Consider the following 18,749-nt stretch of genomic DNA (forward strand, 5'->3'; position numbering starts at 1 on the left):
AGTATACTTGTTGATGATTCTTATGATGGTCAGACAATCAGTATACTTGTTGATGTTTCTTATGATGGTCAGACAATCAGTATACTTGTTGATGTTTCTTATGATGGTCAGTCAATCAGTATACTTGTTGATGTTTCTTATGATGGTCAGTCAATCAGTATACTTGTTGATGTTTCTTATGATGGTCAGACAATCAGTATACTTGTTGATGTTTCTTATGATGGTCAGACAATCAGTATACTTGTTGATGTTTCTTATGATGGTCAGTCAATCAGTATACTTGTTGATGTTTCTTATGATGGTCAGACAATCAGTATACTTGTTGATGTTTCTTATGATGGTCAGACAATCAGTATACTTGTTGATGTTTCTAATGATGGTCAGTCAATCGATATACTTGTTGATGTTTCTTATGATGGTCAGTCAATCAGTATACTTGTTGATGTTTCTTATGATGGTCAGTCAATCGATATACTTGTTGATGTTTCTTATGATGGTCAGACAATCAGTATACTTGTTGATGTTTCTTATGATGGTCAGACAATCAGTATACTTGTTGATGTTTCTTATGATGGTCAGTCAATCGATTTACATGTTGATGTTTCTTATGATGGTCAGACAATCAGTATACTTGTTGATGTTTCTTATGATGGTTAGACAATCAGTATACTTGTTGATGTTTCTTATGATGGTCAGACAATCAGTATACTTGTTGATGTTTCTTATGATGGTCAGACAATCAGTATACTTGTTGATGTTTCTTATGATGGTCAGACAATCAGTATACTTGTTGATGATTCTTATGATGGTCAGACAATCAGTATACTTGTTGATGTTTCTTATGATGGTCAGACAATCAGTATACTTGTTGATGTTTCTTATGATGGTCAGTCAATCAGTATACTTGTTGATGTTTCTTATGATGGTCAGTCAATCAGTATACTTGTTGATGTTTCTTATGATGGTCAGACAATCAGTATACTTGTTGATGTTTCTTATGATGGTCAGACAATCAGTATACTTGTTGATGTTTCTTATGATGGTCAGTCAATCAGTATACTTGTTGATGTTTCTTATGATGGTCAGAATCTTATGATGGTCAGTCAATCGATATACTTGTTGATGTTTCTTATGATGGTCAGTCAATCGATATACTTGTTGATGTTTCTTATGATGGTCAGACAATCAGTATACTTGTTGATGTTTCTTATGATGGTCAGTCAATCGATTTACATGTTGATGTTTCTTATGATGGTCAGACAATCAGTATACTTGTTGATGTTTCTTATGATGGTTAGACAATCAGTATACTTGTTGATGTTTCTTATGATGGTCAGACAATCAGTATACTTGTTGATGTTTCTTATGATGGTCAGACAATCAGTATACTTGTTGATGTTTCTTATGATGGTCAGACAATCAGTATACTTGTTGATGTTTCTTATGATGGTCAGACAATCAGTATACTTGTTGATGTTTCTTATGATGGTCAGACAATTGATATACTTGTTGATGTTTCTTATGATGGTCAGACAATCAGTATACTTGTTGATGTTTCTTATGATGGTCAGACAATCAGTATACTTGTTGATGTTTCTTATGATGGTCAGACAATCAGTATACTTGTTGATGTTTCTTATGATGGTCAGACAATCAGTATACTTGTTGATGTTTCTTATGATGGTCAGACAATCAGTATACTTGTTGATGTTTCTTATGATGGTCAGACAATCAGTATACTTGTTGATGTTTCTTATGATGGTCAGACAATCAGTATACTTGTTGATGTTTCTTATGATGGTCAGACAATCAGTATACTTGTTGATGTTTCTTATGATGGTCAGACAATCAGTATACTTGTTGATGTTTCTTATGATGGTCAGACAATCAGTATACTTGTTGATGTTTCTTATGATGGTCAGACAATCAGTATACTTGTTGATGTTTCTTATGATGGTCAGTCAATCAGTATACTTGTTGATGTTTCTTATGATGGTCAGACAATCAGTATACTTGTTGATGTTTCTTATGATGGTCAGTCAATCAGTATACTTGTTGATGTTTCTTATGATGGTCAGACAATCAGTATACTTGTTGATGTTTCTTATGATGGTCAGACAATCAGTATACTTGTTGATGTTTCTTATGATGGTCAGACAATCAGTATACTTGTTGATGTTTCTTATGATGGTCAGTCAATCGATATACTTGTTGATGTTTCTTATGATGGTCAGTCAATCGATATACTTGTTGATGTTTCTTATGATGGTCAGACAATCAGTATACTTGTTGATGTTTCTTATGATGGTCAGACAATCAGTATACTTGTTGATGTTTCTTATGATGGTCAGACAATCAGTATACTTGTTGATGTTTCTTATGATGGTCAGACAATCAGTATACTTGTTGATGTTTCTTATGATGGTCAGACAATCAGTATACTTGTTGATGTTTCTTATGATGGTCAGACAATCAGTATACTTGTTGATGTTTCTTATGATGGTCAGACAATCAGTATACTTGTTGATGTTTCTTATGATGGTCAGACGATCAGTATACTTGTTGATGTTTCTTATGATGGTCAGACAATCAGTATACTTGTTGATGTTTCTTATGATGGTCAGACAATCAGTATACTTGTTGATGTTTCTTATGATGGTCAGACAATCAGTATACTTGTTGATGTTTCTTATGATGGTCAGACAATCAGTATACTTGTTGATGTTTCTTATGATGGTCAGACAATCAGTATACTTGTTGATGTTTCTTATGATGGTCAGACAATCAGTATACTTGTTGATGTTTCTTATGATGGTCAGACAATCAGTATACTTGTTGATGTTTCTTATGATGGTCAGTCAATCAGTATACTTGTTGATGTTTCTTATGATGGTCAGACAATCAGTATACTTGTTGATGTTTCTTATGATGGTCAGACAATCAGTATACTTGTTGATGTTTCTTATGATGGTCAGACAATCAGTATACTTGTTGATGTTTCTTATGATGGTCAGACAATCAGTATACTTGTTGATGTTTCTTATGATGGTCAGACAATCAGTATACTTGTTGATGTTTCTTATGATGGTCAGTCAATCGATATACTTGTTGATGTTTCTTATGATGGTCAGTCAATCGATATACTTGTTGATGTTTCTTATGATGGTCAGACAATCAGTATACTTGTTGATGTTTCTTATGATGGTCAGACAATCAGTATACTTGTTGATGTTTCTTATGATGGTCAGACAATCAGTATACTTGTTGATGGAAATAAGATTAAAAATTATGAGTTACAAGACTTTGTAACTTAAACAGGGGGGTGTTTTTTCACATGTCACACCGTACCTCAGAAACAATTTATGATTATAGCTTAAAATTTAATCCACTTTTTAGCTCACCTGACCTAAAAGGTCAAGTGAGCTTTTCTCATCACTTGGCGTCCGTCGTCCGTCGTCCGTCGTCTGTCGTCTGTCGTCCGTCGTCCGTAAACTTTTACAAAAATCTTCTCCTCTGAAACTACTAGGCCAAATTCTACCAAACTTGGCCACAATCATCCTTGGGGTATCTAGTTTAAAAAATGTGTCCGGTGACCCGTCAAACCAACCAAGATGGCCGCCATGGCTAAAAATAGAACGTAGGGGTAAAATGCAGTTTTTGGCTTATAACTCAAAAACCAAAGCATTTAGAGCTAATATGACAGGCTTAAAATTGTTGATCAGGTCAAGATCTATCTGCCCTGAAATTTTCAGATGAATCGGACAACCTGTAGTTGGGTTGCTGCCTGTGAAATGGTTATTTTAAGGACATTTTGCAGTTTTTGGTTATTATCTTGAATACTATTATAGATAGAGATAAACTGTAAACAACAATAATGTTCCGCAAAGTAAGACCTACAAATAAGTCAACATGACCAAAATTGTCAGTTGACCCCTTAAGGAGTTATTGCCCTTTATAGTCAATTTTTAACATCTTTTCGTCTTTTTTTATAACTTTTCTAAAAATCTTCTTCTCTAAAACTACTTTGCCAAATTTAACCAAACATGGCCACAATTATCATTGTGGTTTATAGTTTAAAAAATGTGTCCAATATCCCAGCCTACCTAACAAAATGGCCGACATGGCTAAAATTAGAACATAGTGGTAAAGTGCAGTTTTTGCTTTAAATTTTTGAAACTAAGACATTTAGGGCAAATCTTTCAAGATTTAAATGTCCATCAGAATAAGATATATCCCCTCACAAATTTTCAGTTGAATCGGACAATCTGTTGTTGGGTTGCTGCCCTAAAATTGGTAATTTTAAGGAAATTTTGCAGTTTTTGGTTATTATCTTGAATACTATTATAGATAGAGATAGACTGTAAACAGCAATAATGTTCAGCAAAATAAGATCTACAAATAAGTCAGCATGATCAAAACTGTTAGAGGACCCCTTAAGGAGTTATTGCCTTTTATAGTCGATATTGAACATTTTTGTAACTTGTATAAAAATCTTTTCTAAAACTACTTGGCCAAATTTAACCAAACTTGGCCACAATCATAATACTAGGGTATCTATTTTAAAAAAAAAGTGTCTAATGACCCCGCCTACCAACAAAGATGGCCGACATCAGTAAACACATTAACAGGTGAGCGACACAGGCTCTTGAGAGCCTCTAGTTGTTATATTAATCTAAAGGTCTGTTTCTCTTTTGGTGATTATTCTATTCTAGAGTTGTTGAGTTTATGTTTTAAAAAAGGGGGGGGTCACAAGTTGCGCTGTATCTTAAAAAAGAATTAATAATTATTGGTTAAAACTTTACACACTTCTTAGTTATATTAATCTTAAGATCAGTATACATTTTGGTGATGAATCAATATTCTATTTTAAAGTTATTGATAAAAAAAAAAAAAAAAAAGGGGGGGTTTCACATGTCGCACCGTATCTTAGAAACTATATATGATTTTAGCATTAAACTTCACACACAAGTAATGGCACAGCTGTTTATTCATAATTTTTCATTCTAATCAGATTTTCTATTTTATGCCTTCAAGTTAAAAAAAAATACAAAAAAATGTGTCACTCCTTTAAGACAATAACAATGAAAACCAAGGAGTAAACAAAGACTCACAAAACCAAATTACATTTATATCAACAGTGTTAAATAAATAATAGTTAAGAAACAACACAAACTCCACAAAAAACCGGGAGTGCAATCAGGTGCTCTCGAAGGGTAAGCATTTCCTGCTCCGTATACGGCACCTGTAATGTTTTTCTATGTTCAGTTTGGTAATGATACCATTTTACAAGTTGTGAAGATCGCATAAGTATTTTACTGGATTAATTTTCCTAATTTGATCATTGAAATTAAATAAAGGCATTACAATATAAAGCCAGAAATTACCAGTTATATGTGACATCTTTCTGCAGAATGGCCTTTTGTGATAAATTTCAGGGGAGTCAGATTCTGATTCTTTTGAGGGTAAGAATTTAGGAAAATTATTTTTGCATGATTATTTGAATTGAATTTTTTATTCATCTGTTTGTTTGTTCTTTTTTTTTTAAATTTTAAATGCAGATTAACAGTTATACATGTAAACAACAAAATAACTACAGACTCGCAATTTTTCAAAACGCATACTTAATCATTTAATGTTTCTGGATACTAACTTCTGCATCTAAATTAGAGAAATACAGATTGTTGAGGTGTCTTTAATAGTAAAAAAATAATGATATGAAAAATTTTAAGCATCATCTTTTCAATTTCTTAACAACAACAATATTGCAACATTTTGCAAAGACTTTTGACAGTTAAGTTGATGGCCAAGGGAAAATTAAGGTTTGTTCTCATAATTAACTTGTAAATCATGATTGAAACATTTATTTCAAATAAACTAAATAAAATAATATCCTTGTGGATGGAGTTATAAATCTCTTCTTTTTATCTTTCAGGTGAAGATCCTTTAGCATTTTTAAGAACACAGCCACAGTTTCAAAGAATGAGACAGTTAATACAACAGAATCCCCAGATCTTACCAGCTTTACTTCAACAAATTGGTCAGTCAAATCCACCATTATTACAGGTAAATATTAAACAAGATCATGAATCAGCCTTTAGAAGGGCTTGTTAATATAGATATACATGTAGTTTATGGACATATAAAAAAAGAAAGGATTCAAGTAAAGACTTTCAACTTGCACATTGTTCAATTGTGAAAAACTAGTCCAAGAATTCATATTAAAAAATTTTAGGCTTGAAGATAATATAAACATTTAAAAAAAAAAATAGAAAAAGAATACACCTGCCCAACAATACCATTAGAATTTGGAAGGAAGTAGATTAAATATAGATTATCTCCCCTTTTATATTTTGGACCAGATTTTTTTTCCTTTTATGCACATATAATATATATATAAAAAAGATAAGTGTGATTGCCAATGAGACAACTCTTCACAAGAGACCAAATGACACAGAAATTAAGGTGTAAAACCACCAAATCATGGTACGTCACATCTGGTTGTATACGAAAATAGGTAGAAAAAAATATTCCCTTGAATTTGACAGTTGTAGGTAATTAAACCTACATTTTATTGCAGTAAAAGATTTCTGTGTCATAAACATATGTTTTGGGTATTTCATAGCACCATTATTTTTTATTTGGGAATGCTATAGAATATTTTGTAAACTTGAGGGTACATGGTGACTAAACCTTGTACACAGATAAAATAAGGGGAGAAATTTGATTGGTAAACTTCCAGTGATGGTTATTTTCTTATATGCAATGAAATAATATGTGAATTTTTTCTATAGTACTGGACAGGATATAACTTTATTCATGCCAAATATTTCTTTATTTGAAACATTCCACACTTTTTTGAAAAGTGCAAAATCAATGGTGGTATTACACCTTAACCACTATAGGTCACCATACAGACTTCAACAATGAACAAAACCCATACTGTATAGTCTGCTCAAAAAGGACATGAAATGACAAATGTAAAACAATTCTAACAAGAAAAAGTAGTCTCATTTATGTGCAAAGAACATGCATTACAGAAACATATTTTGGTTGTTAATTCCAAAATTACAATAATAATTAAGGCCACACCAACTTCATTTCTTGTTCTACGTTTTTTTGGACTCCAAAATTTGGGGCAAGCGAGCAATTTGAAAATTTTAATAAAAAAATATTTAATTTGCAAATTTTTGAGGTGAAGCTTAAAAAGTAAAGGCGAGCGATTATATTTTTTTTTTTGTAAACATAAAATAGTATGTTTTGACAATATTAAAACTGAATTTATCACTTGTATTTTGACATTTCTTTAATTCCTGAAGTATTTTTCCCTGTTCACCAAGAAATAATTAAATCTGGTCTATGTATGTGTGACTGACAATGAGACAATTCTCCATCCAAGACATAATCAGTTGAGGGGCAACCCCTTAATGTTATAAATATCCCTTTTTCATGTTTTATGAGGGATCAATATAGGTTATAATATATTTGTTTGTACAAAAGGGCTCATATTTTCTCAAACATGTCAAAGTACTATATAATTATGTATCTGGTATTAAATGGTAAAAAGTTGACTAAAAACATGTTCAAGAATTTTGTAATATTCCTGGACTTTAGCCATGTTAACATAATTACTTTAACAGTTTTTATATTATTCAAAATAAGTGGACCCCTTTTTTTTTAAAAGTTGTTTAAAATATGATGCAACTCTCCTCTTTTGGAGTAAAAAAATCGAACTTTCAAAGGTTTTGTATAGAAGAACTATACAAATCCTTGGTATTTCTATTTTCTTTTCTACATCAGTAAAATGCCCCCTTGTCTGAGGGAGGATTGTTATCAACCTAATAATAACAAATACAAGTTGAGGTACAGCCTTTTACACAGGGCTTTGATACAGACCAAACAGCAAGCAATAAAGGACACCAAAATTATAAGCTTGCACAATTCAAACAGGAAAACCAACGATCTAATTTATATAATATCCAAACGTGAAAAGACCAATGAACAAAATCACGAACGTTAACGATAACTGCTGAACGACAAGCCCCTGGATCAATCAGGACAGGTGTATAAACATGCAGCGGCTATGGATAGATTTGTTTTGCCAGCATACAATATAATTGCAGTTGAAGGCAAATCCTTCAAAAGTTCTTTGTACTTTATTCTAACAACAAACATTTTTGATAGGGAATATAAGTAAAGGGGAAAGAAACCAATTTTTAATATCTTTTTATAATATTTACAACAACAAAAAACGGTGCGGGAAATGGACATGATTACATTTGCGGATGCGGGAAGCGGGAATATAAAAAAAATATTTAAAAATCTGTTTTGAAAAAAAAAGGTACGGGTAGGTCCGTCGAACAAGGAATCAAATTGGTGTGGCCTAACCAAGTTATTTTTTATTTGCAGTTAATTAGTCAAAATCAAGAGCGATTTATTCAAATGTTAAATGCACCTGTAGATGAAGAAGGTGGTTCAGAAACTACAGCACAGGGAGCTGGAGGATTGGGTCCTTCTCCACCTGGTGGTGAATATATACAAGTTACACCCCAAGAAAAAGAAGCAATTGACAGAGTAAGTTAGTTCTTTACAAAATGGCTTCATTAAAAGGATACACATTAGGGGTATTTGGAAATCTGTGATGCTTGAACTTTGGCATCATACAACAATCACTTTTCAATTGAGACATCAAAAGCTTTCTATTGTGACATCAAAAATTTACAGGAACCTTTGTGTTGTCCAACAATAGTGAACAAACAGTGATAAGATGTATAAGTTCTCATTTGTAGAGCAATTTAACTGAGACATTTGAAGATCGAATATTAACACTGATTAGATATAGGAAGATGTGGTGTGAGTGCCAATGAGACAACTCTCCACCCAGATAACCATTTAAAAAAAAGTAAACCATTATAGGTCAATGTTTGGCCTTCAACACAGAGCTTTTGCTCACACCGAACAACAAGCTATGAAGGGCCCCAAAATTACTAGTGTTAAACCATTCAAACGGAAATACCAACGGTCTAAAAAAACGAGAAACACGTATTAATTACATAAAAAAGCGACAACTACTGTACATCAGATTCCTAACTTAGGACAGGTGCAAACATTTGCAGCGGGATTAAACGTTTTAATGGATCAAAACCGTCTCCCTTTTTCTGAAACAATAGCATAACATCACAACCATGACAACATAGAAAAACACGATAAAATATCAATTGGCAGGCCTAACTCAATCAAAAACTTAAATAAGTACACTATAAACGAATAAATTTGATCTGCGATATCTGAATGCAAATGCACAGCTAATAAAATATTAGGGACAAACATTCAAGGGCAAAAAGCAAACAAACAAGTCCAATCAAAGTCATGGCAAGACACCACTGCTAAATATTTGACCCTTCGAAAAATATAAACTTTAGAAGAAGAAAAACGGTTTTAAAAAATACAGGTAAATCTTGAAATTTATTCAAATGTAGTAAGTGAGAATTGGAAGATATTTCAAATAATCAAAGTCTAGAAATGTACAAAAAGCAAACATTGTTATGAACAAAAATTGACCGTCTCCTGAATTGGAACAAAATAGTATTATGTGTTTTGGATTTAATTACTTCTTCTTTTCAGCAATATGTAAAGCACAAGAGGAAAAACAACTCCTAGACATGAAAAATAAAAACTTGACACCACATCTAATGTTGACAGCTACTAAAAACTAGCTTTTCCACTATATTTGATGACCTTTAAATATTCACTCATAAACACAATTATAAGCTTCAATAATTTTAAAAGAAGTAACTTTGATCTGGAAGAAATTAATTTTATTATTGATTTATTTTATTAAGATTAATGATTTTCCAGGGCATTATAGTTTTGTGATTAATCTACTGCTTTTTTTTCTTTCAGTTAAAAGCTTTAGGATTCTCAGAAGCAATGTGTATTCAAGCTTATTTTGCATGTGAAAAAAATGAAGAAATGGCAGCAAACTTTTTGTTGTCGCAAGGTTTTGATGATGATGAAGGACAGAGCTGATAGACTAAATTAATAAACCAATTTGTGACATTATATAAACATTTTCGTTAAGCGTTGAATATTACAGAATTTTTTTATTATAGACAAAATTTAATAGGAAGACATCTATAATACATCATTTTCCATATCCACATGCTGTTTATGCTTAATAACTGTTAAGATTAATTACATGCAAGCTAGAAAGATACACACACTGTAATGATACCAGTTATTTGTTACTCTGCAATGTAATTAAAAACAAGGACTGTTGAAGTCCATAAATTAAGATTGAAACAATTTTTATACTTGTTTTTAACCAGATTTTTGTGACAAAAATGTCGGTTATTGATTTGGGGATGTATGGCGGTCAGCGGCCGGGAGGGCGGCAATCAAATGTTGTCGGTGCATTAACTCATGAACCGTTCAACCAAAGCTTTTAAAATAACAATATGTTGTTCCTGACAACTAAATGAAGGTCAAGTTCAATAATGGCAATTTTGACTTTTACCGTTCAGGAGTTATGGTTCTTGAAAGATTGAAAAATGGAGTTTCCAGTTGTTTCCCTGCATTTATGCATGAACTGTTTTACCAAAGCTTCCCAAATTTTAATATATTGTTACTAATGACAAAATAGAGGTCAAGTTCAATAATGACAATTTTTACTTTTACCGTTCAGGAGTTATGGTTCTTGAAAGATTGAAAAATGGTGTTTCCAGTCGTGTCCGTGCATTTTCTCATGAACCATTCAACCAAAGCTTTTGAAATTTTTATATGTTGTTACTGATGACATAATAGAGGTCAAGTTTAATAATGACGATTTTGACTTTTACTGTCCAGGAGTTATGGTTCTTGAAAGATTAAAAAATGGTGTTTCCAGTTCTGTCCGTGCATTTTCTCATGAACCATTCAACCAAAGCTTTTGAAATTTTAATATGTTGTTACTGATGACAAAAAGAGGTCAAATTTAATAATGACGATTTTGACTTTTGCTGTTCAGGAGTTATGGTTCTTGAAAGATTAAAAAATGGTGTTTCCAGTTCTGTCCGTGCCTTTTCTCATGAACCATTCAACCAAAGCTTTTGAAATTTTTATATGTTGTTACTGATGACAAAATAGAGGTCAAGTTTAATAATGACGATTTTGACTTGCACCGTTCATGAGTTATGGTTCTTGAAAGATTCTAAAATGGCATTTCCAATCACATTGTTGCATTTACTCATGAACCTTCAATCTAAGCTTTTCAAATTTCAATATGTTGATACTGATGACAAAATGGAGGTCAAATTTGATATTGACGATTTTCACTTTCACCATTCATCAGTAATGGTTCTTGTGATATTGCCAGGACACAAATAAATGTTAATAAATCTGGTTTGCTGTCTTTGTGACAGCCTCTTGTCTTTGTATGTATCTATTTTCTTGGCCTACAGGCTTATTGTGATTTTCTGGTTGTTTGTTTTAAGGATAGGTTTTATGCAACAGAAGAAAAATAATGTCCTGTAATCACATTTTTTGTTTTCCAAACTACCAATGGCATCACAATTATCATATTGTTAACTTGAGGTGCTATGCTTATTGTCTGTTGTAATTTGATAAATTTTCACATTTTCCCTTAACCCTGCAGATACTTTCTATTATCCTTGAAGCAAAACAGCCAAATCTTTTGAAATTATGAAATCTTTACACACATTTGTATCGGGGAAACGCCATGGTCAATAACGGAAATTCTAGATTTTGATTGGTCAATTTTCAAATTTCCTCTTGTTGGCACTAAGAAGATTGAATTTGTATCACAGGTGTTGACATGGTCTAGGTGATCCATGCAGGTTCAATTAAACATTGAGTTTCATTAATTCCTTGATCTTGAGGACTAAATTAATCTTTTGCTGCCATGTCTGAACTGCAGGTATTGCATAAAGATCAGTCATCTTTTGAAAGAAAGAATAAATGTTTTGAAAATGGAATTCATGCTTTTGATATTAATATTGGTATGGATTCAACAGTCAAAGCAACTGACCACAGCAATTACTTTAAAACAAACATGAACTTAATCAGTAATAAAATATTATATGACCATTTATTATTTATTATACTATTCATTTAAAATTGAATGTTTATTATGCCCATGCTGTAGTGAAGGGGGCATTAAGTTTTACCCTTGTCCGTCTGTATGGCCCTCCGTATATCCCAACATTGGTTTCTCAAACTTTAGTTTGCCTCAACGAAATGTTATAAAACTTATACACAATGCTTATCTCAAAACACAGATTAAGTATGAATTTTGATGGCGTCACCAATACCTTTCTAGAGAGAACCCCTTTACAAATGGAGAAATTTCTGAACTCTTTATTTCTGTTCTCTTACTTAATTTTGCCTCAACCAAATGTTATAAAACTCAAACAAAATTCTCAAGATCAAGTTTGAGTTTTTGTGGTGTCACTTTTACCGTTCTAGAGTTGTGTCCCTTCACAAATAGAAAATTGGTGAATTTTTATACGACCGCAAAATTTGAAAATTTTTTCGTTGTATATTGCTATCACGTTGGCGTCATCGTCTGCGTCGTCGTCGTCCGAATACTTTTAGTTTTCGCACTCTAACTTTAGTAAAAGTGAATAGAAATCTTTGAAATTTTAACACAAGGTTTATGACCACAAAATGAAGGTTGGTATTGATTTTGGGAGTTTTGGTCCCAATATTTTAGGAATTAGGGGCCAAAAAGGGCCCAAATAAGCATTTTCTTGGTTTTCGCACTATAACTTTAGTTTAAGTCAATAGAAATCTATGAAATTTTGACACAAGGTTTATGACCACAAAAGAAAGGTTGGGATTGATTTTGGGAGTTTTGGTTTCTTCAGTTTAGGAATTAGGGGCCAAAAAAGGGCCCAAATAAGCATTATTCTTGGTTTTTGCACAATAACTTTAGTTTAAGTAAATAGAAATCAATGAAATTTAAACACAATGTTTATGACCACGAAAGGAAGGTTGGTATTGATTTTGGGAGTTGAGGTCCCAACAGTTTAGGAATTGGGGGCCAAAAAGGGACCCAAATAAGCATTTTTCTTGGTTTTCGCACCATAACATTAGTATAAGTAAATAGAAATCTATGAAATTTAAACACAAGGTTTATGACCATAAAAGGAAGGTTGGTATTGATTTTGGGAGTTTTGGTCCCAACAGAATAAGGGGCCCAAAGGGTCCAAAATTAAACTTTGTTTGATTTAATCAAAATTGAATAATTGGGGTTCTTTGATATGCCGAAACTAACTGTATGTAGATTCTTAACTTTTGGTCCCGTTTTCAAATTGGTCTACATTAAGGTCCAAAGGGTCCAAAATTAAACTTAGTTTGATTTTAACAAAAATTGAAATCTTGGGGTTCTTTGATATGCTGAATCCAAACATGTACTTAGATTTTTGATTATGGGCCAAGTTTTCAAGTTGGTCCAAATCAGGATCTTAAATTATTATATTAAGTATTGTGCAATAGCAAGTCTTTTCAATTGCACAGTATTGCACAATGTCAAGAAATATCTAATTGCACAATATTGTGAAATAGCAAATTTTTTTTTATTTAGAGTTATCTTTCTTTGTCCAGAATAGTAAGCAAGAAATATCTAATTGCACAATATTGTGCAATAGCAAGACATTTTTTTAATTGGAGTTATCTTTCTTTGTCCAGAATCAACTTAAATCTTTGTTATATACAATATACAATGTATATTCACTTTTTACTACCAACTGATAAATTAAAATAATCTTTACCATTCAGTGATAACAAGCAGTTTTTTTTACATCTTAATATTTTATGATGTATTTAAATGAGTAGTTATTGTTGCAAACTCCATTAGAAATTTTAATTGAGATTAGTTTTGGAATAAGGGAAAGGGGGATGTGATTAAAAAAATTGGGTTCAATTTTTCTCATTTGAAATTTCATAAATAAAAAGAAAATTTCTTCAAACATTTTTTTGAGAGGATTAATATTCAACAGCATAGTGAATTGCTCTAAGAGAAAATAAAAATTTTAAGTTCATTAGAACACATTCATTCTGTGTCAGAAACCTATGCTGTGTCAACTATTTAATCACAATCCAAATTTAGAGCTGAATCCAGCTTGAATGTTGTGTCCATACTTGCCCCAACCGTTCAGGGTTCAACCTCTGCAGTCGTATAAAGATACGCCCTGCGGAGCATCTGGTTTGTTTCTGTTCTCTAATTTAAATTTGCCTCAACTAAATGTTATGAAACATATACACAATACTTATTACCACAAAACTCAGATCAAGTACAAATTTGGATAGCATCACTTTTACATTTCTTGAATCATGCTCTTTATTATGTTATATGCAAGAGGGTGCATCATCTTTGTCCCATGGACACATTCTCCATTTATGATAATATCAGGATACAAGTAAATATGAATAAAAGCAAGTTGTATCTTATTAGGTGCATCTATCAAAATCATAAAAATATGTTGATTTTACTTCTAAAACAGGGTATTCCTGTCTAACAATAGATATAGGAAGATGTGGTGTGAGTGCCAATGAGACAACTCTCCATCCAAATAACAATTTAAAAAGTAAACCATTATAGGTTAAAGTATGGCCTTCAACACGGAGCCTTGGCTCACGCCGAACAACAAGCTATAAAGGGCCCCAAAATTACTAGTGTAAAACCATTCAAACTGGAAAACCAACGGTCTAATCCCTATAAACAAAACGAGAAACACGTATATATTACATAAACAAACAACAACAACTGTACATCAGATTCCTTACTAAGGACAGGTGCAAACATTTGCAGCGGGATTAAACGTTTTAATGGATCCAAACCTTCTCCCTTTTTCTGAAACAATAGCATAACATCACAACATAGAAAAACATACGATAAAATATCAATTTTAACAACACTTTATATCCTGGTTTTGATGGGAGTGTGTATTGTCCTAGGTTTTGATTCAAGATTTAGTTGTTCTCATCTTCTGTATCCTCATTTACCTTTCTTATTCTTTGATTTGCCTAAATTGTATGATAACCCCTTAATTTTGATATGAAATGGTTTTTGTCTCGCCTTTACAGAGTCAAAAACCAAGACAAAGGTATGCTGTTACTGGAGTTGGCGGCAGCGATGGTGGCATTAACAATGTATTAGTTTGTGATTAGGTCTAGTTTATGGTGAACCATAAGTGGAAGGTCCATCATATTTGGTATGCAGTTGTAAAAGCATTGGCACAACTCATTTCCATGGAGATTATATGGTCCTGCCCTCTCAGTCATGGTCTATTGACTTCAAACCATTTGCTTATTTTATATGTGTTAGTCTATGATTAGGTCAGTTTATGGGGAACCACATGTGGTAGGTCAATGATATTTGGTATGGAGTTGTGTAAGCATCGGCATATATCATTTCCATGGAGAGAATTTGGCTCCGCCTCCTAAGTCATGATCTATTGACTTTGAAAATTTTCTGAAAATTCAACGGGAACCATTAGTGGTAGACCAATGTTAATTGGTATTCAGTTGTATAAGCATTGGCACATCTCATTTCCATGGAGAATATTTGGCCCCACCACTCAGTCACAGTCTAATGACTTTAAAACTTATCTTAATTTACATGTATTAGTTTGTGATTAGATCAGTTTAAGATGAACTGCTAATTTTAAGTCAATGATATTTGGTATGCAAATTTATTGGCATTTGCAAGTATCGTTTCATGGAGATTATATAGCCCCAACCCCTCTTATTGACTTTGAAACGTTTTCTAGAGTTTACAAGTTAATGTTTGTATATAGATTTGAGAACGAATTATAATAAGTCAATGGTCATGATGGTGTTTTGTATGCAGTTGATAAAGCATTGGCACATCTCATTTACATGAAGATTGTTTAGCCTTATAACTCAGTCATAGCTTTCATTGAATTTGAATATTTTCATAACTTGTGTAAGGTGTTAAATAGAATTGAGAATGGAAATGGGGAATGTGTCAAAGAGACAACAACCCGACCGTATTGCTATTTTTATTTCAACATTTGCATAATCAAAATTACAGAAAGGCGAGACATGTCTCTGTGATAACAGTTTATGCTATCTTTTAACAGTTGAAATGCTATTCTACAGAACAAAAATATTCATCCTGCATAGCTATCAAAGGCACTAACAACAAAATGTAAAACAATTCAAATGAGAAAACCAATGGTCTAATATATGTATAAAAACAAAAGATAAAAGCAACAAACACCAACTACTGAATTACTGGCTCTAGCCTTAGGACAGACATAAAGACCTGAGGGGTTATAAACATATTTGTTGGTATCAGAAATTAAATGTGTCACATTAAAACTGCACTTGAACCATATGGTGCAAGAATTATTATAAGGAGTACATATCTGTCTGTCAGGTGTCATTAGTCAGACAGTTTTCACTTGACCTAAACCTCATTGCATAGATCAGTGAACAAGGTTAAGCTTTGGTGGTTGTCCATATCTCAGCTACTATAAGCAATAGATCTAGTAAATTTGGTGTATGGAAGGACTGTAAGGTGTACATGTCCAACTGGCAGGTGTCATCTGACCTTGACCTCATTTTCATGGTTAGGTGGTTATAGTTAAGTTTTTGTGTTTTAGTCTGATTTTCGTATACTGTATTAAATAGGTCTACTATATTTGGTGTATGGAATGATTGTAAGGTGTACATGTCTAGTTGGCAGGTGTCATCTGACTTTGTTTTCATTTTCATGGTTCAGTGGTCACAGTTAAGTTTTTGAGTTTTTGTCTTTTTTTCTAATACTCTATGCAATAGGTCAACTTTATTTGGTGCATGGAAGAATTGTAACCTGTATAGGCCTGCCTGGCATGGTTCATCTGACCTTGACCTCATTTTTTATGTTTTATTGGTCAATGTTTACTTTTCTTGGTAAATTTTAAGTTTATGCGACAGTTGTAATAAAGCTTTGTTATTTAGGACTATCAACATGCTATCAATGATTAGTAAAGAAGGCGAGACATTTCAGCATGTGCACTCTTGTTTACACTTATTTTTGGTTTGTCTGTCCGTCTTTCCTGCTTCAGGTTAAACGTCTTGGTCAAGGTAGTTTTTGATGAAGTTGAAGTCTAATCAACATGAAACTTAGTACACATGTTCCCTTAACTTCCCTGTGATATGATGTTTCTAATTTTAATGCAAAATAAGAGATTTTTCCCCGTTTTCATTGTCCATTGAAAATGATAGTGGGGATGGGGAATCCGTGTACTATGGACACATTCTTGTTGGTTATGTTTTGAAGATATTGATATTTAGATATATCATTACAAGTGACAGATCATGTTCAAATTATTTTCTGATCAGATGATTTCGTGTCGAGCTATTTTATAATGTCAACTACATTTGGTGTATGGAATGGTTGTATTGTCAATGACTTCATTTTGATGGTTCATAGGTAAATGTTATGTTTTAGTAGTTAGGTCCTTTTTGGCAAAAGCAATAGGTCATCTATGTTTAGTTTATGAATTGATTATTAAGTTTGCCTGACATGATTTTCATGGATCATTAATCAATAAGTTTTTCTGTTTTATGATGGCTCGTGGGTACCAAAATTTCAGCAAAAAAATAAACCTTTATATTTTTATTACATTTTTTATTTATTACACTGTTAGTTATTACTTTATGATTTGGTACAAAAATCAACCAAAATAATCGTTTCAGTTTGGCCCCAGATGACTTTTAAAATGTTTATATCATTGAAAAGCTCCAAATTATCTCCCTTTGGTGCAAAAATGCCATTTTTGGCCTTAAATTTTTAAATATCATTTTGAACTCATTGGTGATCTATATTTTTTATTATTGTTTTCAAATAAGCTATACAAAAACTAAATAATTGTAAAATTTAAGCTATTTCTGTAATTAGGTTATTTTTTAATTTCGATATTACTCCAATTTCTCCTATTAGTTCAACAAAAACGGACATTTACAAAAATGTTTGCTTTTTCTGGAGGTATATTGTGAGCTTAAATGAACGGTGACACCATTTTTTATTTCATTTTTCTATTAAGTATAGGATAAACACGGGGGGGGTCTCAACATGGGATTTTGGGTACAGGTGTGCAGCTGGGATTTTAAAAACACCCCCCATTCATATATTGAATAATTGTGAAATCCCTACCTATACATATATTTCACAGCAAAATCATAACCCATTCATATATTTATGACCCATTGATATATCACAATCGGTCAATTACTACCTATTGATATATTTCCTCGGTAAAATTGCACCCCATTGATATATTTGACGGATCAAAAAAGGGACCCATTCCAGCGGCACATATGTATATACCTTTATATAGGAAGAGACCCCCCGTGAGGATAAAGTTCATTTATAAAAAAATATAGCTAAATCCTATATTAGAAAAAAAAGATTTATACCCAGGAGCCCCCTTAAGTCTGCTTCTTAGATATTATAAGGAAAAAGTTCAACTATATTTGATGCATGAAATGATTGTAAGATGTACATGTCTGTTTTGGCAAGGTTCATCTGACCTTGACCTCGTATTTATTGTTCTTGGTCATTACTAAGTTCAATGGGTTGATCAGTTTCTTGTATACTACATGTATAAGCAATTCATTACTGGTCAACAATAATTGGTGTATGGAATGGTTGTAAGATGTACATGTCTGTCTGGAATGGATATTCTGATCATGACCTCATTTTCATTGATCATTTATAATTTTAAGTTAATGAGATACTTAAA

The 18,749-nt window shown here is 32.4% G+C and overlaps 1 protein-coding gene across 3 annotated transcripts in view; it reads left to right on the plus strand.

Moving 5' to 3' along the window:
* Nucleotides 1-10,302, plus strand: part of LOC134684259 (UV excision repair protein RAD23 homolog B-like) — a 43,495-nt gene extending 33,193 nt beyond the window's left edge. For 2 of the 3 annotated variants that reach the window (XM_063543536.1, XM_063543545.1), the window contains 3 exons: nucleotides 5,933-6,063; nucleotides 8,407-8,571; nucleotides 9,901-10,302. In XM_063543536.1, the coding sequence (XP_063399606.1) occupies nucleotides 5,933-6,063; nucleotides 8,407-8,571; nucleotides 9,901-10,026 (422 nt within the window). In that variant the 3' untranslated portion in view covers nucleotides 10,027-10,302. Of the gene's footprint in view, nucleotides 1-5,435; nucleotides 5,463-5,932; nucleotides 6,064-8,406; nucleotides 8,572-9,900 lie in introns of all 3 variants that reach the window. The other variant, XM_063543529.1, reaches the window with a different exon arrangement.
* Nucleotides 10,303-18,749: the final 8,447 nt, after the last annotated feature.

This window comes from Mytilus trossulus, chromosome 1 (genome assembly GCF_036588685.1).
Source record: "Mytilus trossulus isolate FHL-02 chromosome 1, PNRI_Mtr1.1.1.hap1, whole genome shotgun sequence".
NCBI classification, from domain to species: Eukaryota; Metazoa; Mollusca; class Bivalvia; order Mytilida; family Mytilidae; genus Mytilus; species Mytilus trossulus.